At 38.2% G+C, this 27,264-nt stretch overlaps 1 protein-coding gene across 1 annotated transcript in view; it reads right to left on the bottom strand.

Moving 5' to 3' along the window:
* Window positions 1-141: 141 nt before the first annotated feature.
* SAAL1 (serum amyloid A like 1) overlaps window positions 142-27,264 on the bottom strand; it is a 37,064-nt gene continuing 9,941 nt past the window's right edge. Inside the window, exons 4-12 of the mRNA XM_045894046.3 lie at window positions 25,273-25,352; window positions 22,685-22,744; window positions 22,435-22,550; window positions 21,911-22,091; window positions 19,925-20,007; window positions 19,648-19,836; window positions 9,218-9,411; window positions 7,079-7,171; window positions 142-6,180 (exon numbers count right to left, since the gene is read on the bottom strand). Coding sequence (XP_045750002.1) covers window positions 6,088-6,180; window positions 7,079-7,171; window positions 9,218-9,411; window positions 19,648-19,836; window positions 19,925-20,007; window positions 21,911-22,091; window positions 22,435-22,550; window positions 22,685-22,744; window positions 25,273-25,352 — 1,089 coding nt within the window. The 3' untranslated portion in view covers window positions 142-6,087. The remainder of the gene's footprint in view (window positions 6,181-7,078; window positions 7,172-9,217; window positions 9,412-19,647; window positions 19,837-19,924; window positions 20,008-21,910; window positions 22,092-22,434; window positions 22,551-22,684; window positions 22,745-25,272; window positions 25,353-27,264) is intronic.

Genomic DNA, 27,264 nt, shown 5'->3' with positions numbered 1-27,264 from the left:
CTACTTTGGGTAGTATGAACATTTTAACAATATTAATTCTTCCAATTCATGATCATGGGATGTCTTTCCACTTACTCGTGTCTGCCTCATTTTTTGCGTGTGTTTCATAGTTTTCGGTGTACAAGTCTTTCATCTCCTTGATTAAGCTTATTCCTAAATGTTTTATTTTTTTGATGCTATTAAAAATGGAATTGTTTTAAAACAGACACATAGACCAATGGAACCGAACAGAGAGCCCAGAAATATACCCACACATACACAGTCAACTGATGTCAACAGTGATGCCAAGAATACACCATGGGGAAAGGACAGTCTCTTCAATAAATTGTGTTGGGGAAAACCGGATCACAAAAAGGCAGGAAATTGGACCTTTATCTTACACTATACATAAAAATTAACTCAAAATGGATAAAAATGTAAACATAAGACCCGAAATGGTAAAACTCCACAAAGAAAACAGGGGAAAAGCCTCTTGACATTGGTCTTAAAGATCACTTCTTGAAAAGACACCAAGAACACAGGCAACAGAAGCAAAACTAGGTAAGTGGGACTACAGCAAACTAAAAGCTTCTGCATAACAAAGGAAACAACAACACGAAAAGGCAACCTACGGGATGTAAGAAAATATTTCCAAACCATGTATCTGGTAAAGAGTTAATATCCAAATATATAGGGAACTTCAACTCAATAGCAAAAAACCCAAATAACTTGAATAAAAATTTAGGCAAGGAACTGAATAGACATTTCTCCAAAGACATACAAATGCCCACGGGTATATAAAAAGGTGCTCAACATCACTAATCGCCAGGGAAATGCAAATCAAAACCAAAATGAGGTATCACTTCACTTCATACCAGTTATAGGATGGCTATTATTAAAACAAAGATAACAAGTATTGATGAAGATATGTAGAAAAGGAAACACTTGTGTACAGTTACTGTGAATGTAAACTGGTGCAGCCACTATGGAAATATTACAGAGTTTCTCCAAAAAAAAAAAAAAAATAGGGGTGCCTGGGTGGCACAGTTAAGCGTCCAACGCTTGGGTTTAGGCTGATAGTGATCTCAGGGTCGTGAGATTGAACCTTGCATCAGGATTCTCTTTCCCTTTCCCTCTGCCCCTCCCACTAGTGTGCACGCTCTCTAAAATAAATAAATCTTAAAAAAAGATAAAAATAAAAATAAAACTACCATTGATCCAGTCTTACTTCTGAGTATATATCCAAAGGAACTGAAATCAGGATCTCAAAGAGACTGCACTCCCATGTTCATGGAAGCATTATTCACAAAGCCAAGACAGGGGTCAAACCTAAATGTCCACCGACAAACAGATGAAGAAAAGGAGGTATATACATACAAAGGAATATTATTAAGCCTTAAGAAAGAATGGTACATTCAAGTACTCTGCTTACATCAGCTCCATTAACATTCTATTGGCCATTATGTAAATACATAAAGAGGGGCTAGGAATTTTAGAGAGGGTAGAGAAAAAGGACTTTGGTCTTTCCTGTATTGTTAGGATTTTAAAATATTAAAAGGGTGTTCATATATTACTAGTGCTAATAAAAAAAATCTGTCAGCAAATAAAAAAGCAAAAACAAGTAATTCAGAAAAAAACTTAAAAAAAATTTTAAAAAAAGTTTAAATCCCTTTAATTTAAATTTTCTAGCAGTCACATTTTAAAAAGGTAGAAAGAGATAGACACTGGGGAGGGTATGTGCTCTGGTAAGCGCTGTGAATTGTGCAAGACTGTTGAATCTCAGATCTGTACCTCTGAAACAAATAATGCAATATATGTTAAGAAAAAAAAAAAGAAGAAGAAGAAGAAGGTAGCAGGAGGGGAAGAATGAAGGGGGGAAATCAGAGGGGTAGATGAACTATGAGAGACGATGGACTCTGAAAAACAAACTGAGGGTTCTAGAGGGGAGGGGGGTGGGAGGATGGGTTAGCCAGGTGAATGGTATTGAGGAGGGCACGTTCTGCATGGAGCACTGGGTGTTATGCACAAACAATGAATCATGGGACACTAACATCAAAAACTAATGATGCAATGTATGGGGATAATATAAGAATAAAAAAATTAAAAAAACAACAACAATATTTAAAAAAAAAAAGGTAGAAAGAAAAGATCTAATTAAATTTAATAATGTATTTAACTGAATATATCCAAAATATTATCATCTAACATGTAATCCATATAAAACATTGATGAAAAATATTATATTAATTTTTTCTTATTACTTTTCCTAAAGTCCAATATGTATTTTACATTTATCTCAATTTGGACTAGTCACATTTCAAATGTTCAGTAGCCATGTGTCTAGAAGATACTGCACTTGGTAACAGCATAGGTGTAGACCCTTAACAGAGTACTATATCGAAACATCACAGACACAGACACACACACACACACACATGCACACTCATGTACATTAAAGTAAAACCTTCATTAACCAAAATGAGTGAAGAATGAAAAATTCAAATTGCTTTTAACTGACTTATGTTTGGGGTCGGGTTTTTTTCTGTATCTACATATATATCTGTAGATATATAGATATAGAGACGTATATCAATCCTCTTCCTTTTCTTAAGTATTATTTAGCATAAATAATTATATATTTAATCTGTAATTAAATATATATTTAAACAAGTGAAAAAAGAAAAACAACATTCTATTGGCCAAAGCAAAGTGACTTGGCCAAGCTCAAAGTCAAGGAATAGAGAAGTATACTCTACCCACTGAGAAGCCATGGCATGAGAATGGGTACACAGAGGTGAAGACTTGAGAACAATGATCAAATCTGCTACAGGTGGCATGACTTCTTCTATCTGTACCTCCATGCAGACCACAGGGGGAGGGTTAGAAGGAGAATATGTCTTATGTGTTCGGTCTTAAGTGGTTTAGATACTTCAAAAATCAAACTCAAATTTAATTAGAAATAGAACAACACATTTAACAAATGTTAACCCAAATTCATTTTGTACGTTTCCCCTCCTCTGAAACAAAGGAGAGGAAAAGTTTGAATTTCATTTGTACATATAATTCCAAATTTCATATTTAGGCTCCTGGAGAAAGCACCATTCCAAAATATCACTGTAATTGATGCAAGCCCTAAAATTTGGGGGTGTTTCATCAGACTGTATAGCATTAAAAAAGATTTAGCATTGCTCATATCTTATTTCTTTAAAAAACTATTATAATTTATAGATCTAGGAAGTTTTCAAACATATCAAAATATGAAAATATACACTACCTCATGATGTTACAAGAGCAATTAGTAACAAGCAACAGGGCAGGTCCAAGGCAGAAATGGGAAACAGAAAATAACCTGGACATCCCTAGCCTTCCCAGGTATATCCTTTTTCTCCCTTGGTGACTTACCCACTTTGAGTAGCACTCTTTCCCTCAGACACCCAGGGGCCTTTGGCTTCCCTTTTAAAATGTGCTCCTTCTAAAACAAAATGTGAAACTCATATGCACTGAAGTAGACATGACTAATAACTCGGGAGTATTACTCTTACAGGGTTATTTGTACCTTTCACCCTAGACTTCAAGAGATAAAATGGAATTCTTAGCACTGGCTAGCAGGTGTCACTGGCGGATCCACTGAGCTCACCCTACAGGAACTGGTAGCTTTATCTTTTAGAAACTAACAACAGAAGAGGGATGAGCTCCGGCCAGCCAGTTTGGGCTCAACCACCAGGCCGACACCTGTGCAGATGGGCCATAAAGTGTCCAGCAGTCACCTCCGCCTCATCATACTGTTAAGATCTCTGCTCCAGAAGGACCACAGCTTCCTCACGTAACACACGATGCATGTATACGCATAATTTCTAAGTATGTATGTGTTACCTTATACCCGCCTGTGCTTGCAATGATAAAGGTCTCCTTTTGAATATTCTCTCAAATCCTAAATAAAAAGAGCTCCCTTACCCCTGCTCAGGGATCACAGCTTTGGAAGTTATTCTCCATGATCTCCTTATCTGCTGCAAAGAAAGATTACTTTGTGTGACAGCTCCACCTGGTGTAGTCTCTATCTGTAATTCACCAAGGAGCGAACTCACATTAGTTTGCTTACACAGGCAGAAGTGACTTTATCAGTGCCTTTGAGATCTCATGTTAAATACAGTCACATTCAGCCTAGGATACAGTCAGCATGGAAGACATGAAAACATACAGCGTAAACCTACTAATCAGAGTTAACAGTAAGATTTTAACTTTATAGTTCAATTCAGGAATATTTTCAACAATAAAACTACCTCCAAACTGGAAATTGTATATCTCTTCTCAGTAATGCTACATCCTGTGTTGTATCAGCAAAAGTCACTTAAGGAAAAAATACAGAATGTGAGACAAGACCAATGCTTTATAGCTAGAAACATTCTGCAACAAATTGAGAAGGGGCTGTATACCAGAAGAGGGGTTTAAGAAGCTGGCTTTGCCGTCTGCCTTCGGCTCAGGTCATGATCCCGGGATCCTGGGATCGAGTCCCGCATCGGGCTCCCTGTTCCGCGGGAAGCCTGCCTCTCCCTCTCCCATTCACCCTGCTTGTATTCCCTCTCTCGCTGTGTCTTTCTCTGTCAAATAAATAAATAAAAAATCTTTAAAAAAAAAAAAAAGAAGCTGGCTTTGCTTTTTAAGCAAAGAGGAGGCTGGAAAGATAGCAGAGTAAGAGGATCCGAAGCTCACTTCATTCCACAAATAAAAGTAGATTAACAGTCACATCAGCATAAATAATCCAGAAGACTACTTGAAGACTGGTAAAAAGCTAGCTTTGTTATTCATAACTGCTATTTTCTTAAAATCTGTTAAAAACTCTACTTTTAGTAATTAAATAATGCAAACTGCTTCCCTAAGAATACCTGGCTGACTCTCTGCACAGATCTTATTCTGAAGCACTATACAGAAGGATAAAAGTGTATGTGAGGGAAATCACATATAGCAGTTTGCATAGAGTCTGAAGTTCTTAAACTCCCTCCATCTTAATTTTAAAAAATCTGAATTCACTCAAGCAAATCATTTTCTGAAGTTCAACCACTGGAATTATGCTGAAAACAGAGAATTTGCTAATGTGCTTTCATCAAAATGTTACATTTCTATCTTCATATCTTCATACTTACAATGGTGGAAAAAAAATTAAACTGTAACAAAGCTAAACTAAAAACTGCTTTTGAGATGTTACTGACAATCTGGCATACAATCGACACAATAATCACAAAAGGCCAAGATGTGCTTTCATACTGTAGCAAACAGATTGACTAACAAAAAGCCTTTCACAACTCCCTTCTCTTTGTGCCTTTCTCTCTTATAGACCCTAGAAAGAAAAAAAAAAAGACTTGATTTCAAATAGCTGCAGTTAGAGATGGCCATCAGCACAGGTCTGGGCAATGAGGGCTGTCCTTTACAAATATGAAGGTAAAAGACTTCCAAGGACAAAGCCCCTTTACCTCTTTCTCCTTTTTCCTGTCTGAATGGGGATGGAAGGTCCAGAGATGTTATAGCCCCCTTAACCACAAGACAATAAACATGAACCCAAAGGTCTACACGCAGACCACATGGAGAGGTAAAAGGAATCAGGAACCCTGAGTCAACAAATCAGGTCTAGACTGCCCACCCCTGGATTTCTTATTGCATTAGATACATAAAAGCTATCGGATTAAGCTCCTGGAGTAGGATTTTCTACTAGTGCAGCTGAATGTACTTGCAGTAGAGACAAATACAAAATTCTCATGTAAAAATCAAATTAAGAGGTATGAAGAAAATCCTTACCAAGTCCTCAACCTAGAAAGAACTTCAATAATAAGCTTGTATTTTTGTTTTCTTTACCTAAAGAGGACAACTAACACAAAACCATACAAAAAAAAGTGTGTGTGTCGGAGGGGTGGATTTGACAGCAGAGGAAACTCCAGATTCCAATGCCAAATGAAAGTGAGAGAAGACTGGGGCAAGGAGAAGGTATATATGGGTGTAATGCCAGACAATGAGGGTCCAATAAGCTTTACCTAACATCTCCTATATGTCAATTTCAACTGTCAGTGCAGAAAGTAAAGTTCATTTATTGGGCAGAGGAAACTCCAATTCAGTGTTTTAAGTCTGAGCCTTCAAACTTGGGAAGTTTTCCTCCAGGTCATCAGCAAGAGTTTTATCAACTTCACGTAGAATTTTGAGAAAGTCTTCTATCTGTGGGTCAAACAAAAGAACCAAATAAATATAAGTAGAAGAAAAGGTGATTTTAAGATACCAGTTTTTGACTATGAAAATGTTCTACCTATGGTTTCTAAAGAGTCCAAAGGAAAAAAAATGTTGACAGATCCCCGATGACAATAATAGTCATTCCCAAGTAGTCCTCTGAAACATCAAAGAAGTGACTAGCCCTTACCATTTAGTTTTACTCTTGAACTACGATTTATACTCCCACCGCTTCCCCTTTAGCATCCATTACTGAGTTTTATTACTCTCCTCCTTGCTGACATGGCCTCTCACTCCCATGTTCCATACTTCATTTTCCTAAAAAAGTTCCTATTTTAAAATTGCTTCTGGGTGCCTGGGTGGCTCAGTCAGTTAAGTGACTGCCTTCAGCTCAGGTCATGATTCTGAAGTCCCGGGATCGAGTCCCGCATCAGGCTCCCTGCTCAGCGGGAAGCCTGCTTCTCTCTCTACTGCTCCCCCTACTTGTGTGTGCGTGCTCTCTCTCTCTCTAATAAATAAAATCTTTAAAATAAATAAATAAATAAATAAAAATTGCTTCTAATGGTAGCAGATGTGATGGAATTTGAAGAATCAAAAACCTAATGATCATTTCTACCCAAGAATCTTATCTTTGCTAATGTATATGCTATTTACTTTATAACAGTAAGAGGTTCAATAAATTCAGTGTTGATGGCTTTCTCTTAAAATTACAATCACTATTCAGGTTAGTCCCACGAATTACCCTGCAGTCATCTATCTGAGAACGCACTAAGTCATGTGAATTGTATGCATGATCTTTTTTGACAATGGCCTCAGGGATCAAATACTTACATAAAAACATATAGTAATCCTATAAAACTCAGCCACCTATACATTTACTCATACTCACCACCGGACTATAAAAAGGAAGAAGGTTTTGAAATGCACAGGAACACTTCTGTTTGCTTAACTGGCCCTCCTTTAGTCCCTGAGCCACAGTCTCCTAAAACAAGCAAAGATTTAATGTTAAAAAAGGAAAATTTCTAAAGCTTTATTTGATTAATAAATATCAGTATATGTAATTCCCTACTGAGCCTACGGGCATTTCAAATGTCTCAAACTGAGCCCAGCATCATTCCTCCTTATGTAACCCAAACACTGTTCCCCTGTAGTCCTTATTTTAGGAAAGGGCATTGCCACCTACCCACCCGGCTACACAAAGCAGTAACCTAAGATACAGCCAAGACTTTTCCTCCTCCTCTGCTGCTGACTCCTCCTCCTAAGAGTTTAATTCTACTCTACTAAATCTCTCTCATCCCTCCTCTTCTTTCCATCCACCCTTCCACTATTTGGGGTCTTATTATTTTTCAGATTACTCTTGAAGATTACCACCCACAAGAGCCTGTTGGTTGGTCTGCAGGACTCCAACCTCAACTCTCTCTAATCCTCTCTCTTGCTTCTGGAGTAATCTTTCTGAACACACCATCTCACTTGATCCTTAAAACAAAAACCTTCAGTAGCTCCTCAGTCCTCAAAATTAAATTCGTATTCCATTAGGTATGGCACATAAGAATTTTCACGACATATCCCTGGTTTATTCTCAGTCCACCCTTCTTCTATATTCCTGTCACTTAAAAATAAACATCCCTCCAAAAACAAAAAGCACGCATAAAGATGACAGCAAACAATGGGAAAAACACCTGCAATGAATACGCAAAAGATAGTATTATTGCCCAAAGAGTTCATATAAATAATCAAAATAGATAAATTTATAAAGTAGGAAATACAAATGATATACAAATATATGGGGGGGGTGCCCAGGTGGCTCAGTCAGTTAAGCATCTGCCTTCGGCCCAGGTCATGATCCCAGGGTCCTGGGATTGAGCCCTATGTCGGGCTTCCTGCTCAGCAAGGAGTCTGCTTCTCCTTCTCCCTCTGCCCTTCCCCCCACCCAATCCCCGACTCATGCTCTCTCTCTCTCCAATAAATGAAATCTAAAAGAAAAAAACCCCACAAATATATGGAAAGATGTTCAATCTTACTAATAAAAAATACAAATCAAAATAAGGCACAATTTCTCACCTACTGAACTTTACTTGATATAAAAATTATAATATCTGATAATAAGAGTCCTATAAAGCCAACATTTTCACATAAACCCATTTGGGCAATATGCAGCCCTAAGCCTCAGCCATCTTCACTTGTACAATGCCAAGCCCAGTAAGCTAACTTCCAAAAATCTATGCTCAAGTAATAACCCTTATCTAGAAAAGCAGAACAGTTGATCAAAAAAACAAATTACCAGAATAACAGAAACTTCTATTAAGAAATATTCTTAAAAAAATGTAATGAATGTACATATATTCTTCATAGTTATATTTACATTTTTTTCTAAAATACATGGATAGAAATACACTCAAAGTAAGAATATGCTAAAAATCCAAGCATATTCAGGAAGAATATCCCCTAAAATAAGTCTGCAGTAAATTATGAAAACTGATTTTTTTGACAAATTGGGTATTAAACTGGTTTTCACTGAAATGTCTTTCAGTAAATTTAGTCTGGAAAAGGGCTCATAACATAATGTTTAGTGAAAAAAGCAGTCTATAAAATTCTATATACTGGATTTTAAGTATGTGAAAAACATATATAAACACACCAAACCATATCAGTTGCTGCGTTAAGATTATAAAGTTACAGTGATAATTTTTTCTTTCTCTATTTCCCCAAATTTATGTAATATAATTATTTTATTTATTTATTTGTTTGTTTTAAAGATTCTATTTATTTATTTGAGAGAGAGCGAGTAAGAAAGCACAAGCAGGGGGAGCGGCAGAGGGAGAAGAGGCAGACTGCCGCTGACCAGGGAGCCCGAAGTGGGGCTTGATCACAGGACCCCAGGATCATGACCTGAGCCGAGGGCAGACACTTAACTGACTGAGCCACCGAGGTGCCCCTTTATGCTACTTTTTCAGTGATAATAAAGTTTGGAGCATTAAGCAATCCATACTTTCTTTTGCTGAAGAAACCATCAATACTTCTTTCCTACCTTTGTTAAAACCTGAAAAATATTAGAAAGAAATTCACATGAAATATCCTTTAAGATTTTCAAGTGGAAATCATCTTGGGTTAAGTCAGACTTTTTCGTTTCTTCCATGTTAGAATCTGCCGAGTTCTCTGGTTTCTTCTGACAATGTTCCATGTTTTGTAAGACACGAATCAGGCTGTCAATTAGAGGAAGATCTAGTGTACAAACAGATCAAGAAGCACAGAATTAGCCAGTTAAATTTGGTCTCTTCTCCTTTTGTTGACTGATTCATTCATTCAAAAGTACTGAACAACTTACTAGTGGCTAGAGAGTTCACTTAGGTAGCAGAGATGTGACCACAAACAAGATCGTTGAGGCCTCAGCCTTCAAGAGGTTCACATTTTCATACTCTCAAAAAAACTAATGAATAAAACAGATCATCTCAGCTTTGAGTGAGTTCTATCCATGAAGGAAATTAAAGGGGAATATAATAAAGCAGCCAGCAGGGGAAGCTCTTTGAGGTGAGAACTACAGGAGAAGCATCAATGCAAAGAGCCCAGGAAAACAGTTCAGGGAGCGAGAACAGTAAGTGCAAAAAGCCTCAAAGAGGAAATGGTCTGAGGAACAAAAAGGCCACTGTGTCTCAAGCCAAGTGAAGCAAGGGGGAAGGAGGGCACAAGACAAGTTTAGAGAGCTAGGCAAGAGTCCTATATCATGCAGTGCCTTGGAGGCCACAGTGAGAAAGAATTTGAATTTTAAACTTTATCATCAACATCTTAAACAAAGCTTTTAAATTATGTATTTCTTTAAGTTTCAAAAACAGTATGATTTCCTAAAAGACTGAATAATCATTTTAACTAGCCTATAATAAAAACTGAACATAAAAAATAAAACTAAAGCTCAGACTCAAAATATATGTTATAGCATGAACATGTTAAAGGGTAGCACACTTTGATTCAGCTACTGATTCTAACCCTACCGTTTCTGCATCACAATTACAAATCCAGGAAACAATATTTTCTGTAGCACTGAATCCAGTATATTGATTTTAAACAATCTAACTTTACTTCCAGATTTAGGTCATTTATAGTACATGAAAATGACATTTTTAAAAAATTAAGGAAATAAAAAACTAGGGAAATCATATCCCTTATTTCTCAACTCAATGTCACCTCTTCAAAGTACCCAGTCTGCAGGGCTGCTTTACTATATTCCCCTTGGATTTATTCCCACTCTCTTCCTTCTGTTGTCCCTAACTCTTGACTCTAACACTCAGTTCTTTACTCCACCATGTCCCTGTAGGTCACATCAATCTATACTATACCATTCTTCTCTCTTTCTCACCCCCAGCCCTAACTCTGCAACGCCCTTATTCAAGGCGTAGGGCAGGATGAGTGGGTGAGGGCTATTTAGTGGTTTTCAGTTCAAAGAGCATCTTTACACTTTCTCCCCCAATCATAAAAATCATACATAAAGTTTGAGGAAGTTGAGGGGTGAGGGAGATAAAAAACACCCAGTCCCATAACATCAAGAAAGAGCTTTTTCCACGCTGGAGGCCGGGCCACAGCCCTTCGGAGGAGGAGCAAGATGGCGGAGGAGTAGGAAACCTAAATTTCTTCTGGTCCCAGGAATTCAGCTAGATAGGTATCAAACCATTCTGAACATCTACAAACTCAACAGGAGATCGAAGAAAAGAATAGCAGCAACTCTCTGAACAGAAAAGTGACCACTTTCTGGAAGGTCTCTTCTGATTTGTTTAGTGTATATTTTTCTGGGGTCACTGTTACCCTGTTAGCATTTTGTTCTCTCATTCATCTATTCTCCTCTGGACAAAATGACAAGACGGAAAAAATCACCTCAAAAAAAAAAAAAGATTAAGAGGCAGTATCGACTGCCAGGGACCTAATCAATATGGACATTAGTAAGATGTTGGAACTAGAGTTCAGAATGACAATTATAAAGATACTAGCTGGGCTTGAAAAAAAAGCATGGAAGATACTAGAGAAACCTTTTCTGGAGAACTAAAAGAACTAAAATCTAACCAAGTCGAAATCAAAAAGGCTATTAATGAGGTGCAATCAAAAATGGAGGCTCTAACTGCTAGGATAAATGAGGCAGAAGACAGAATTAGTGATATAGAAGACCAAATGATGGAAAATAAAGAAGCTGAGAAAAAGAGAGATAAACAACTACTGAATCACGAGGGCAGAATTTGAGAGATAATTGATACCATAAGACAAAACAGTATTAGAATAATTGGGATCCCAGAAGAAGAAAGAGAGGGGCAGAAGATATATTGGAGCAAATTATAGCAGAGAACTTCCCTAATTTGGGAAAGGAAACAGGCATCAAAATCCAGGAGGCACAGAGGAACCCCCCTCAAAATCAATAAAAACAGGTCAACACCCTGACATCTAATAGTAAAACTTACAAGTCTCAGAGACAAAAAGAAAATCCTGAAAGCAGCTCGAGACAAGAGGTCTGTAACCTACAATGGTAGAAATATTAGATTGGCAACAGACCTACCCACAGAGACCTGGCAAGCCAGAAAGGACTGGCGTGATATATTCAGAGCACTAAATAAGAAAAATATGCAGCCAAGAATACTATATCCAGCTAGGCTGTCACTGAAAATAGAAGGAGAGATAAAAAGCTTCCAGGACAAACAAAAACTAAAGGAATTTGCAAACACGAAACCAGCCCTACGAGAAATACTGAAAGGGGTCCTCTAAGCAAAGAGACAGCCTAAAAGTAACATAGACCAGAAAGGAACAGAGACAACAGTCACCTTACAGGCAATACAATGGCACTAAATTCCTATCTTTCAATAGTTACCCTGAATGTAAATGGGCTAAATGCCCCAATCAAAAGACAAAGGCTATCAGACTGGATTAAAAAACAAGACCCATCGATATGCTGTCTGCAAGAGACTCATTTTAGACCCAAATCACCTCCAGATTGAAAGTGAGAAGGTGGAAAACCATATACCATGCTAATGGACATCAAAAGAAAGCTGGAGTGGCAATCCTTATATTAGACAAATTAGATTTTAAACCAAAGACTATAATAAGAGATGAGGAAGGACACTATATCAAACTTAAAGGGTCTATCCAACAAGAAGATCTAACAATTGTAAATATCTATGCCCCTAACATGGGAGCAGCCAATTATATAAGCCAGTTAATAACAAAATCAAAGAAACACATCGACAACAATACAGTAATAGTAGGGGACTTTAACACCCCTCTCACTGAAATGGACAGATCATCTAAGCAAAAGATCAGCAAGGAAATAAAGACTTTAAATGACACACTGGACCAAATGGACTTCACAGATATATTCAGAACATTCCATCCCAAAGCAACAGAATACACATTCTTCTCTAGTGCACATGGAACATTCTCCAGAATCGATCACATCCTAGGTCACAAATCAGGTGTCAACTGGTACCAAGAGATTGGGATCATTCCCTGCATATTTTCGGACCACAATGCTTTCAAACTAGAACTCAATCACAAGAGGAAAGTCGGAAAGAACTCAAATACATGGAGGCTAAAGAGCATCCTACTAAAGAATGAATGGGTCAACCAGGAAATTAAAGAATTAAAAAAATTCATGGAAACCAATGAAAATGAAAACACAACTGTTCAAAATCTTTGGGATGCAGCAAAGGCAGTCCTAAGAGGAAAGTATATAGCAATACAAGCCTTTCTCAAGAAACAAGAAAGGTCTCAAATACACAACCTAACCCTACACCTAAAGGAGCTGGAGAAAGGCAAATAAAGCCTAAACCCAGCAGGAGAAGAGAAATAATAAAGATCAGAGCAGAAATCAGTGAAATAGAAACCAAAAGAACAGTAGAAAAGATCAATGAAACTAGGAGCTGGTTCTCCGAAAGAATTAATAAGACTGATAAACCCCTGGCCAGATTTATCAAAAAGAAAAGGGAAATGACCCAAATAAGTAAAATCATGAATGAAAGAGGAGCAATCACAACCAACACCAAAGAAATACAATTATAAGAACATATTATAAGCAACTATATGCCAGCAAATTAGATAACCTGGAAGAAATGGATGCATTCCTAGAGATGTATAAACTACCAAAACTGAACCAGGAAGAAACAGAAAACCTGAACAGACCTGTAACCATTAAGGAAATTGAAGCAGTCATCAAAAATCTCCCAACAAACAAGAGCCCAGGGCTAGATGGCTTCCCAAGGGAATTCTACCAAACATTTCAAGAAGAATTAATACCTATTCTTCTGAAACTGTTCCAAAAAATAGAAATGGAAGGGAAACTTTCAAACTCATTTTATGAGGCCAGCATTACCTTGATCCCAAAATCAGACAAAGACCCCATCAAAAAGGAGAATTACAGACCAATATCCCTGATGAACATGGATGCAAAAATTCTCACCAAGATACTAGCCAATAGGATCCAACAGTACATTAAAAGGATTATTCACCATGACCAAGTGGGATTTATCCCTGGGCTGCAAGGTTGGTTCAACATCCGTAAATCAATCAACGTGATACAATACATTAATAAAAGAAAAAACAAGAACCATATGATCCTCTCAATAGATGCAGAAAAAGTATTTGACAAAGTACAGCATCATTTCTTGATCAAAACTCTTCAGAGTATAGGGATAGAGGGTACATACCTCAGTATCATAAAAACCATCTATGAAAAACCCACAGCAAATATCATTTTCAATGGGGAAAAACTGACAGCTTTCCCCCTAAGTAAAGGAATACGGCAGGGATGTCCACTATCACCACTGCTATTCAACATAGTACAAGTCCTAGCCACAGCAATCAGACAACAAAAAGAAATAAAAGGCATCCAAACTGGCAAAGAAGAAGTCAAATTCTCACTCTTTGCAGATGATATGATACTTCATGTGGAAAACCCAAAAGACTCCACCCCAAAACTGCAAGAACTCATACAGGAATTCAGTAAAGTGGCAGGATATAAAATCAATGCACAGAAATCAGTGGCATTCCTATACACCAATAACAAGACGGAAGTAGAGAAATTAAGGAGTCAATCCCATTTACAATTGCACCCAAAACCATAAGATACCTAGGAATAAATCTAACCAAAGAGGCAAAGGATCTGTACTCAGAAAACTATAAAATACTCATGAAAGAAATTGAGGAAGACACAAAGAAATGGAAAAAATGTTCCATGCTCATGGATTGGAAGAATAAATATTGTGAAGATGTCAATGCTACCTAGAGCAATCTACAAATTTAATGCAATCCCTATCAAAATACCATCCACTTTTTTCAAAGAAAGGGAACAAATAATCCTAAAATTTGTATGGAACCAGAAAAGACTCCGAATAGCCAGAGGAATGTTGAAAAAGAAAAGTAAAGCTGGTGGCATCACAATTCCAGACTTCAAGCTCTATTACAAAGCTGTCATCATCAAGATAGTATGGTACTGGCACAAAAACAGACACATAGATCAATGGAACAGAACAGAGAGCCCAGAAATGGACCCTCAACTCTATGTCAACTAATCTTTGACAAAGCAGGGAAGAATGTCCAATGGAAAAAAGACTGTCTCTTCAACAAATGGTGTTGGGAAAATTGGACAGCCACATACAGAAGAATGAAACTGGACCATTTCCTTACAACACACACAAAAATAGACTCAAAATGGCTGAAAGACCTAAATGTTGAAATAGGAGTCCATCAAAATCCTAGAGGAGAACACAGGCAGCAACCTCTTCGACCTCAGCTGAAGCAAATTCTTCCTAGAAACATCGTCAAAGGCTAAGGAAGCAAGGGCAAAATTAACTACTAGGACTTCACCAAGATAAAAAGCTTTTGCACAGCAAAGGAAACAGTCAACAAAACCAAAAGACAACCCACTGAATGGGAGAAGATATTTGCAAATGACATATCAGATAAAGGGCTAGTATCCAAAATCTATAAAGAACTTATCAAACTCAACACCCAAAGAAAAATAATCCAATCAAGAAATGGGCAGAAGACATGAACAGACATTTCTGCAAATTAGACATCCAAATGACCAACAGACACATGCAAAAATGCTCAACATCGCTTGGCATCAGGGAAATCCAAATCAAAACCTCAATGAGATACCACCTCATTAACAAGTCAGGAAACGAGAGATGTTGGCGAGGATGCGGAGAAAGGGGAACCCTCCTACACTGTTGGTGGGAATGCAAGCTGGTGCAGCCACTCTGGAAAACAGTATGGAGGTTCCTCAAAAAGTTGAAAATAGAGTTACCCTACAACCCAGCAATTGCAGTACTGGGTATTTACCCCAAGGATACAAATGTAGTGATACGAAGGGGTACGTGCACCCAAATGTTTATAGCAGCAATGTCCACAATAGTCAAACTATGGAAAGAGCCTAGATGTCCATCAACAGATGAATGGATAAAGAAGATGTGATATATATATACAATGGAATATTATGCAGCCATCAAAAAAAAAAAAAACACGAAATCTTGCCATTTGCAACAATGTGGATGGAACTAGAGGGTATTATGCTAAGCGAAATGAGTCAATCAGAGAAAGACATGCATCATATGATCTCACTGATATGAGGAATTCTTAATCTCAGGAAACAAACTGAGGGTTGCTGGAGTGGGGGGGGGGTGGGAGGGATGGGGGGGCCTGGGTGATAGACACTGGGGAGGGTATGTGCTATGGTGAGCGCTGTGAATTGTGTAAGACTGTTGAATCACAGACCTGTACCTCTAAAACAAACAATACATTATATGTTTAAAAAAAAAAGATAGTAAGAAGGGAAAAATGAAGGGGTTATCAGAGGGGGAGACGAACCATGAGAGACTATAGACTCTGAGAAACAAACTGAGGGTTCTAGAGGGTAGGGGGGTGGGGGGAGGGGTTAGCCTAGTGATGGGTATTAAAGAGGGCACGTATTGAATGCAACACCGGGTGTTATACGCAAACAATGACTCATGGGACACTACATCAAAAACTAGTGATGTGCTGTATGGTGATTAACATAACATAATAAAATAAAATTAAAAAAATAAATAAATAATAAAGAAAACATCAAGAAAGATGTGTTCCTAATATTGCAAATAAAAACTCATGGTTTTCAACAGAAAGCACATATATACAAGGAGGTTAGAAAGAGCATCGGGGCTCAAAGTCAGCATTTCCTCCCCTTTTCCTTTCAGAAATCACCAGAAAAAAAAAAAAAATTAAAAAATAAGCAACAAAAAACAAATGTCAGCTTAGATCAAATTAGGAGACAGCAGAAACCTGAAACACAAGGTGAGTGGAAACCGTGTCAAAGTAATATCAATGAAGCAGAAGGTGGAGGAGGAAGTGATGGAAAGATGCCAGAGGCTGCATGTCTGAGAAAGGGCCAGAAAAGTCCATTTCTTTAAGGTAAAGCACATACACTGAGGTGCAAATCCAGAATCCCTTGTTTGCAAGAGCAGGAATGGAATGTGCAAGATAGCAGCAGCTGGAGCTCCCCTGGGGGTCCTAAGACTCAGAGGAAGAGGAGGTAAATGAGCAATCCCGTAGACAGGACATATTTGCAGGAAGCAAATGGCAAGGGGAAAGGAAAGACTTCACCACAGCCATGTGTCACCTGGTAAAAAGAGCTGGAAGGCTCACAGACCCAACTCCTATTAGCCTAAAAGACAGCCTTAGCTGCTCTATGAACTTCCTGCAAATGGCTAGTCCAGAAAAAACTCAAGTCATTCAAAGGTGAGTCAGCAAAAGGAAACCAGCATAGGAGCAACACAAAGACACTTAAAAGAAAAAAGAAAAGAAGGAACAAGAGAAAAAAAAAGATGAAGAATACTCACCAAAAGAAGCTGACATGAAGCTTATGCATATTAAGATAATATTTAGCCATAAGTTTTAAAACAACATGTAAGCAAGCACCAAGCAGACACAGAAGAGCTCAGACTAAGAAATGAATGACAACGGGAGAGGAAACCTGAGCTGGCAGAACCCAAGAAGACGTTAAAAGAAAAATTCAAGCCACCATCGAAATGAAGGCAAAGCTGGCGGTAGCACAAAGGAGGGAGGACACCGCTCAAAACACAAAGGAGGACAGAAAGGCAAGCAGACGTCAGAAAGAGAGGGGCAAAACGAGGGGAATGAGAATAAAGAGAGTTGGTTTTTTTAGTGAAGAAAATTAAAATTATGAAACACAAGAAAGGAGATCCTATACAATATTACTGCTCTCGAAGAAAAAAGTTAAAATACTTTATTTTTTTTTTAAGATTTTATTTATTTATTTGAGAGAGCGAGTACAAGAGAGGGGGGAGGGTCAGAGGGAGAAGGAGGCTCCCTGCCTAGCAGGGAGCCCGATGCGGGACTCGATCCGGGGACTCCAGGATCATGACCTGAGCCGAAGGCAGTCGCTTAACCAACTGAGCCACCCAGGCGCCCCTAAAATGATATTTTAAAATATAATTCAGGAATGCAATCCCTGAGGCTTGAATTTGTAATTTGAAAGTACCAGGAACAATTGATAAGGAATTGTTAACACCGAGATATGTCTTCTAAGTTATTAGATCTTAATGATTTTTTAAAGACTGGAGAGCAGTTATAATGCTATTTTTAGAGCAGCCGTAATTATAAAGGTAACCATTAGACCAAAAATATGCACCTCCTAAATGTTAGAACTATATATACAAACCGTATATTGGTTTATTTAAACGTAAATATACATAATGGCACCCTTCAACGTTTTTTATTGAAGACTCTCAATAAAATAGGAATGGATTAATTTTCCTTGAATGGTAAAATGTAAATAGCAGTATCACGACTAATGGTGAAACACTAGAATCATTTCCAATAAAGTCAAGGTAAGGATGTTTTCTACCACCAGGGGCACAAGGCAACGCATTAAATAAGAGAAAAAAATCAGAGGCAGAAAAATGATTAAACATATCTAACTTAAATCCAAAGCGGAATCAGATAAAACCCAAGATTATCACAGAAACAACTATTAAAAATAGTAAGAGATAAATAAATAAATAAAAATAGTAAGAAAATTCAGTAAGATAACTACCAGATGCAATACTAATATACAGGAATCAATTACCTTCATATATTCCAACAGCAGTAATTAATGGAAAAAGGATGTCACAGACAACAGCAACCCAAAAGATAAAATAACTAGGAATAAGCCTAATAGAGATATGCAAGATCTTTATGAAGAAAATCATAAAACGTTACTGAAAACATAAAATAAGACTTGAACAAATGGAAAAGTGTAATATGTTCTTGGACACTATAAATTTAACATGATCCCAATAAAAATATCAGGAAGTTTTTGTTTTCATAACTTGTTAATCTAATTCAGTGTTAAACAAGAATAATGGTCAAAACCATCTCGAAAAATTAGGATGAAAGGGAACTACCCTTACTCGACATTAAAACATTTAAAAACTATGGCTACTGACACATGAGTAGAGCAACAGAAGGGAATAAAATATATAGGGAATCTCAGGACATAGTAAATGATAAAATTTCAAATCAGTGTGGATAAACTGGTTTATTCACTAAATGATGCTAGTAAGACAACTGAGTAGCCATCTGGAAAAAAGCTAAAATCATACCTCACATGTAACACCTGAATAAATTCTAGATAGGCCTGGATTTAATTGTAGTCATAAAAAAAAAAATCACTCTGTGAAAAACCATTTGTTTACACAGGAAAATATTCATATGTACTTCTAAATGAGAAAAATTGCCTAAAAAGCAGGACTTAAAGATATATATGCCCAAAAAAAAAGGGGGCGCCTGGGTGGCTCAGTCGTTAAGTGTCTGCCTTCGGCTCAGGTCATGATCCCGGGGTCCTGGGGTCAAGCCCCACATCGGGCTCCCTGCTCGGCAAGAAGCCTGCTTCTCCCTCTCCCACTCCCCCTTGTGTTCCTGCTCTCGCTATCTCTCTCTGTCAAATAAATAAATAAGTTCTTTAAAAAATAAAAAAAAATTAAAAAAAGATATATATGCCTATAAGTATATAGTAACTATGTCTGGATAGTGGAATTGCAAGTGCTATGCTTCCTTTTATAAATTTTGCAAATTTTTTGTATTAAGCATGTAATATTTTTACAATCAAGGGAATAAAAGCACTAAGAAGGAATGAAACCAACCTACCAGCCAACCACATAAACAATAATCACAAGCCTGGGCTTTAAAATCTGACAGACTAGGGACGCCTAGGTGGCTCAGATGGTTAAGCGTCTGCCTTTGGCTCTGGTCATGATCCCAGGGTCCTGGGGTCGAGCCCCGCATCAGGCTCCCTGCTCAGCCGGAAGCCTGCTTCTCCCTCTCCCACTCCCCCTGCTTGTGTTCCCTCTCTCGCTGTCTGTCTGTCTCTCTGTCAAATAAATAAATAAATAATCTTAAAAAAAAAACTCTGACAGACTACAATTTACTTTAGTGAACTAAAATGGTACTTGCCTTCTTCTATCTTTAGATACTCCTGTTCAGTCTGTGATGCATAGATGGCAGACAACACTGAATAAACAGAAGCCAGCACTGTTTTCTGTTCTTGAAGTATGATGGGTGGATCATCAGACTGGCAAAATTCATGGCAGACCAGGTCAAAAAGTAAATTCCAAGTGTCTTTTCCAGTATCAGGACACTGTACTTAATAAAAATGATAAAGCAAATAGTCATATAACAATAGAAAACAATTCAATGAATAACTCCAGTGCTTCCCTATAAAACACCTTACCAATTGCTTGAATTCCATCGTCCACTGTGGTAAGCAGCTGTAAGATATGCATGTAAACATCAAGCCCTTCTGGATTTTCAGAACTACATACAAAAAGCAAAAGCACTGAATCAACAACTCTGTAGGACTGCAATCATTCACTCATTCAACAAATACTTTTATCACTTTGTACTAGTCACTGCCCCAGGTGCTGAGGATAAATTAGGGAACAGGACAAAGACTCGGTGCTCACCAGAGGTTACATTTCAAGGGGGGAGCAGGTGGGAAGAGTCAAAAAACAAAGAAATATTATGGAATATAATCATCACACAAGGACGAGATGTAAAAGGTTTTTTTCGCCCTGTCCCACAAAAGCAACAATGCAAAAACCTTCTAGGTGATACTTCCTCATTCTGGCATCATCAGGAAGAAAAATGACTAAAACATTTATATAATGAATGAAAGGCCCACTGCCGCAAGCACCGATAGTAACGACGTTCTCAAAACTTCACAACTCCCCTAGCTCCCTAGCTGAGAATACTAAAACCATGTTAAGCATAATTTTTGTGATCAACAGCTTGGATTCCTAGAAACCCACAATCTTAGTTCCTCGAACAATTAAGTAAAAAAATTAGTGAACGATAAAAAAGATGGTTCAGCAAATACTTCAGTACCTACTATTTTCAGGCACTATGTTAGCAGCTGGGAAAACAGAGATGTGTAAAACACTGTTTCTATCTTCATGAAGTTTATAGTCTAAAGGAGAGAAGAGAATTAAAGGGTAATTATGATAAAGTGATATGAATGTAATACTAAAAGAAGTCCAAGGTGCTAGAGGACCACACGGCAAGCAGACTTAAAATTTTTAAGTTTGGAGAGTCAGGAAAGGTATCTTAAGACAAATGATGTTTATGCACAGAGCTGCAGGAGAAGTGTTTGAAATAAAAGAGACATGATATGCAAAGGCTTGGAGACAAAAGAGCTTGGTTTTGTTGATGAAAGAAATTTCACATGGCTGAAACACACAGAACAAGCAATAAGGATGGAGAAGCACTAAATCCTTGTAAGCCACGCTTTAACAAAAATCTGGACCTCATCCTAAGGAAAACCATGGAAGAGTCCGAAGCATGAAAGTGAGATGATGAGCATGTGCTTTGGAAAGATGGCTCTACAGTCCAGGTTTGGAAAAATGCTGCAGTTATCTAGGCAAGAGACAGTGGCGGGGTGATGGCATGGATGGGATCCTAGAAAAAGTCAGGAACAAGTTTTGGGAGGTTGACTGGCCATGGAAAAAGAGCAGGATGGGGAGGAAAAGTCAGTAATGACTTCCACATCATCCTAATGGGATAATGATTGCATCATTCACTGAGATTGAGAACAGTGAAGAAGCAGGTTTGGAGGAAAGATGATGAGTTTAATCCTCACTTGGATAAAGGACATAAAATTCACAGACTTTACTATGGGTTACTAAGCACAAAGAATAAACAACTGACCATTAAGCAGATCAATTCACAAGTTAATTTTCTAGTGACTAGCAAGAAAGTTTCAATGACCTACAACACCTAGCAATCACTGTTGGCAAGACATCAGAGCCCAAAACTCAGTCACTTATCCAAGACTGACGTATATACATAAGAAGCAAGAAAACAAATGATGTCTGACAATAACTGAAAAAGTTGTTAAATGTTTGATGGAAAACAAAACACAAGAAAATCTTTTCTATTTGACTTAAATTACACAAAACTACAGAAAATTTCAAGACAGTAACCATACTTCATGCTAGAAAATAGCCTATAGCTAAGTAATATTAGAATAGGTACTTTGTAACCATTATGATTTTTGAAAACAACAAACACACTGTCATCACAAATATTAGTAGTGAATCCAACCTGACAAAGATTGACAGGATGTTATTCATCCTGTTGAAAAGAAACTAAAACTTATATCTAAGGATATTTCTAGCAATTGGATTTTCCCAGAACATTTTGCACAAAAGAGCTCACTTACCGTACTTGTTTTGAAGCTTCAAGTACACAGGGCACAATCTTAAACACTGGCTGCTCTTCAGAATCTTCCTGGGGTGGGTCCAGAGGCTGAACAGCCCCATTTCTAATCCATTCCAACATTAGCTTCTCATCCAAATCAAAAAGCTTGTCCACAACCTCCCCCACCTTGACCAGCAAGTCAACTGCAGATAATAAAACATATTGAAATGAGAAACAAAGTTTAAAAACAGTAAGGTTAATCAAAATTCCTAAAGCTATTCCAAGAAAGCCAAATCTTGCCAAATCATTACTTATTCAGAGGGCAATTTATTCACCTCCTTTGTTTAAATTTGCTTATCTTCCTTCATTTTTAAATGAAGACTTGTCAGTATCCTGGTAGCTTAAGAAGAAATTTTATATCTTGAATCAAAATACTTTCTTACCTTAGACTTAAAGCTTTTTTTAAGCAACCTCCAGAAATAGTTACATGGTTTCCTAACAATTAAATATAACCAAAAATTTTTCCTAGATTACATGGTGACTTACCATTTGTTGAACTTGACATAATGAAACAAATGCTATCATAAATAGCTGGATATTCCCAGATTCTTTCAACCCAGACACTGGCTACTTCTGTCTGGGAAAGACAAGTAAGCAACAACCTACAAGATAAACATAAGCTTAGTAACTATGCTTGAAAAACAGTAAAGGAAATTCAAGAATGAAGAATTAACTCTATGGTCCTAGATTCCTGTATGAGTGAATATACGGAATCCATAGAAAGAAGAAAGCATACCGGCTTGTTTCCAGAAGAGTAGGAGGGTCTGAATCATACAAACAGTGCAATAACACCTGTCTATAAAAACAAAAAAGTTAACCCAATATGCATCACTTCTCTCATTTCAAATATCTAGGTAGAGTTACTTAATTTTTTCAACATTTTCATTGTGAAATATATATACAAGAAAGCCTATAGGATATAAATTTATACTTAATGAACAGTTATCAAGCAAATACATATTTACAAAAAACAGAACAGTGCTACATCTCTCCGTAGCCTTTGTGTGTCCCTTCCAAATCACAATTCTCTTTCCCACCTAGAAATGACTACTACCTGGACTTTTCGAGCAATTATTTCTTTGCTTTACTCTATAGTTTTATTATTCCATATATTTTGGCTTTGAATGTTATGTGAAAAAATTATACTGTATGTATTCTTTAGAGTCTTAGTTCTTTTGCTCAACACCATGTCTTTAAGATCTACCCTTGTTGGGGCACCTGGGTGGCTCAGTAGTTAGGCGTCTGCCTTCGGCTCAGGTCATGATCCCAGGGTCCTGGGATCAAGCCCCGCATTGGGCTCCCTGCTCGGCAGGAAGCCTGCTTCTCCCTCTCCCACTCCCCCTGCTTGTATTCCCTCTCTCGCTGTCTCTGTCTGTCAAATAAATAAATAAAATCTTTAAAAAAAAAAAAAAATCTATCCTTGTTTTCCCATAGTGATCGTTCTTTAATTCACTGCTGCAGAATATTCCATCATATGAACATAAAACAATTTATTTTTCCAGTCTACTGCTGATGGATATGTGGGCTGATTCTAACTGGGGCCATATCAAGCAATGCTCCTCCAATACTTTTTAGCTGATATACGTATGCATGGTTTATCTTACTATATACAGTGGGATAGTTTGATCACAGTATCTGCATTGCCCATCTTCCAGTTTAACAAAATAATGCCCAACTTCTCTAAAGTGGCTGAACAAATTCATATCCCATCACCAATGTAAATTGTTCCATATTAATTTTAACATGACTCATTCTTAGAAATTTTTTTTTAAAGATTTTATTTATTTATTTGACAGAGAGAGACACAGCGAGAGAGGGAACACAAGCAGGGGGAGTGGGAGAGGGAGAAGCAGGCTCCCCGCTGAGCAGAGAGCCCGATGCGGGGCTTGATCCCAGGACTCCAGGATCACGACCTGAGCCGAAGGCAGACGCTCAACCAACTAAGCCACCCAGGCGCCCCTCATTCTTAGATTTTTGATAGGGACCATTAGAGACCAAATATAATCCTGGGTCATTTACTCCATGAATGACTTAAATTACTGAGGAATAAAGACCTTAAATTAGGATTTTAAAGTCACTCCACACACAGAAGAGGTAATTACCTCTATTTTATTTTATTTTATTTTATTTTTTTAAAGATTTTATTTATTTATTTGACAGAGAGAGACACAGCGAGAGAGGGAACACAAGCAGGGGGAGTGGGAGAGGGAGAAGCAGGCTCCCCGCTGGGCAGGGAGCCCGATGCGGGGCTCGATCCCAGGACCCTGGGATCATGACCCGAGCCAAAGGCAGATGCTTAACGACTGAGCCACCCAGGCACCCCTAATTACCTCTATTTTAGAGACCCAGGTACTTAAATCCTGCGATAAACCCTCACAACCCTAGCTGAGGATAACCACCCAGAACACTTTTCTTAATCTACTGTGGGCACAAATTTCTTTGAAATTCTGATTAACAGCCATGAACTCTCTGCCTAAAAAATGAATACATTCACAAAATTTAGCTTACAATTCCAGGGTTTTCTCAGATCTCTTAAAGTAACCACTCGGGTTTCCACCACTAAAAAACCGTCTGCTTAAAATTTTCCTGCATTTAAAATAGAACTAGCCTCCAAGCAAAAATATGAAAGCCTTTGAATCACGGAGGCAACCCTGTATCTTCTAGTCTGTCGATAAGCCCTATCCCCTGATCTTAGTCAAGAGTTCTCAGGCTAGGGGCGCCTGGGTGGCTCAGTTGTTAAGTGGCTGCCTTCGGCTCAGGTCATGATCCCAGAGTCCTGGGATCGAGCCCCACATTAGGCTCCCTGCTCAGCGGGAAGCCTGCTTCTCCCTCTCCCGCTCCCCCTGCTTGTGTTCCCGCTCTCGCTGTCTCTGTCTCTGTCAAATAAATAAATAAAATCCTTAAAAAAAAAAAAAAAGACTTCTCAGGGTAACCCTGGTTACTAAGTCTAGTTTTTCCAGACTCTAGCTCTTCTGAGCCATTGGATTCCCTGAGCCTAAATTATTTGGGAATCTGGTCAGGGGCCCCATCGCCAAGCTTCGCCCCTCGGGGTCTTATCTTGTCAGGCTTTACCACCTACTGAAGGTTTGTCCTTTTGCTACCAATAAGGAAACAGGCCTAAATCCTCAGTCATGCCCATTAAAAACTGTGAAACCCCTAGCTACCATCAATATACAATGAGACTCCTGGAGACTATTCATCAGGAGAAAGGAAATACTACATTTCATAAAATGTTCCTGTATCTCCTATGTATTAGAATTTCCTTAGGGATATGAAGTATTAATTTATTTTGTAAAAACATAATTCTTATATAGTAAAACTTACCCAAGATTTTTATCACTGCTGATGGACACACATATCTCCTGGAAACAGGCCATATTACCTAAAATTCCCACACAGATTTCCTGCCAAATCAAATGTCAAGGTCATAGGTCACAATGTCTTGAAGATAAAAGACACATACAAAAATAACAACTTGAAAAAAACTTTCACTGAGTCAGCATGGGGGAAGAAGAGGAGGTAGCATATAGAAGTACGCTAATCTTGACAAGTTTACAGCATTTGACGGGATGGAAGACACAAGAAAAAGAAAGATCAAAGGCAGGCACAAGTTATGGAAAAAGAAATCTTACGGATGAACTCAGTCTTAAATGGTTAGTAGGATATAGACATGCAAACAAGAAGAAAGACATTCGGACAAGTGGAAAAGTATCAGCAAAGGCAGGAAGGGACTTTCTGCACATGGCTAATACACTGAACCCTAAAGAGAGCAGCCTGGCTGTTGTACAAAATTGGAGAATAACATGAGATAAATACAGCAGGTAAAAAGGATCAGGACTAAGGGACTGGAATGCCATGCTGAAAAGATTAGATTTAATCTAGGAGGTTATGTGCATCCATAAAGATCAAGGAAGGGGGCAGCATACTGCAATGTTATTTTAGGAAGATTTTGTTGGCAGCAAAATGCATAGTGCATGATGGTGGAAAATGTTAAAGGAAGTTAATAACCTCAGTAATAACAGACGATGTTTACTTAGCACGTACTAGGCCCAGGCACTACTCCAAGCACTTCCCACATATTATTATTCATATAATAATTTATGAGGCAGGTACTGTTATCATCCCCATTTTTCAGATGAGGGGGAACTAAAGCACAGAGCAGTTAAGCAACCTGCCAGGATCTCCGCCTAGGCAAGAGCAGAGCTCCAGAGCCTGAGCATTTAACAACTATGCCGTACTGCATCTCAGTAATCAAGGTGCAGAGATGAGGGTGGTGACGGCAGGCATGGAAAGGGAGGAAGTTGAGAAAGACTCAAGCTGAAAGCAAAATAATCTGATGAGGGGCAAAAGGAGAAGGCAGTTGAACCTCTCCTAGGTTTCAAGTTTCTTCATTTTTTCTAGTCAGAACTATTGGTCCCACTGACAGGAAAATGGGAAAAGAAAGTGTAGGAAAGGATACAGTGAACTCAGTTAGGCAGTTAGTTTCCAAACTTGCTGGAACAGAAGACTCATTAGAGCAGGGAACATGTTAAAAATACAGATTTCTGAGTGCCATCTCAGAGCTACTCAATCAGAATCTCCAGGGTAGGGCCTGGAAACTAGTGTTTACCAAACACAGCACGTCATTTTTATGACCAGGTATGTGTGTTCCTCACTGAGTCAGGACGTATGGAATTCTGGAATGGAAAATACAGCAAGCAAGTACAGAATGCCTAAAGGATGTTGAAGATGTGACAACAGAAATCAGAAGCAAGGGCGCAGCTTTGATCCCACAGGCACAGACTCGCAACTTAAAGGTATAAAGAGTGGATGAGCTCACTAAGGAAATGAATTTAAAGAGGACAAGGGATCTGGGTCTGCAGCTTAGGAGTCCACACTGTGTAGGAAGAAAGAAAAAAGCCAATAAAAGTGACAGAGAAATGAAGGAAGAGGTCAGAGACCAGGAGAGTGAGGTGGCACCACAGCTGTAGGAAGGGAAAGCTTCAATAAAATGAGGGTTGTCAAATTCTGGGAAAAGATTAAAGGAGAACAGAAGCGGCACAGAGACACATACATTTCCTTACAAATTAAAGGGAGAATGACTGAACTTCCAATCAAAGACATTTCTCATTTTGGCTGTTGGCCAGAATCAGCTTGAGGGAACTTTAGAAGTTGTGTGGAGTCTCACACTTGGAAATTCTGTTTCAACTTATCTGGGTAAGGCCTGACTCAGGATTTTTAAAAGGTGCCAACGGCAAAGCTTCTCAAAATGTGGGCTCTTCTCCAGAGCACTCGCATCATTGGGGAACTTGTTAGAAATCCTCGAGCCTACCACAA

The sequence above is a fragment of the Mirounga angustirostris genome, unplaced genomic scaffold, assembly GCF_029215605.1.
Source record: "Mirounga angustirostris isolate CCGP_5_RB_7025 unplaced genomic scaffold, mMirAng1.0.hap1 SCAF_13, whole genome shotgun sequence".
In the NCBI taxonomy this organism is placed as follows: domain Eukaryota; kingdom Metazoa; phylum Chordata; class Mammalia; order Carnivora; family Phocidae; genus Mirounga; species Mirounga angustirostris.
The sequence above is the reverse complement of the archived record's forward strand: the minus strand, read 5'-3'. Positions and strand labels throughout refer to the sequence as shown.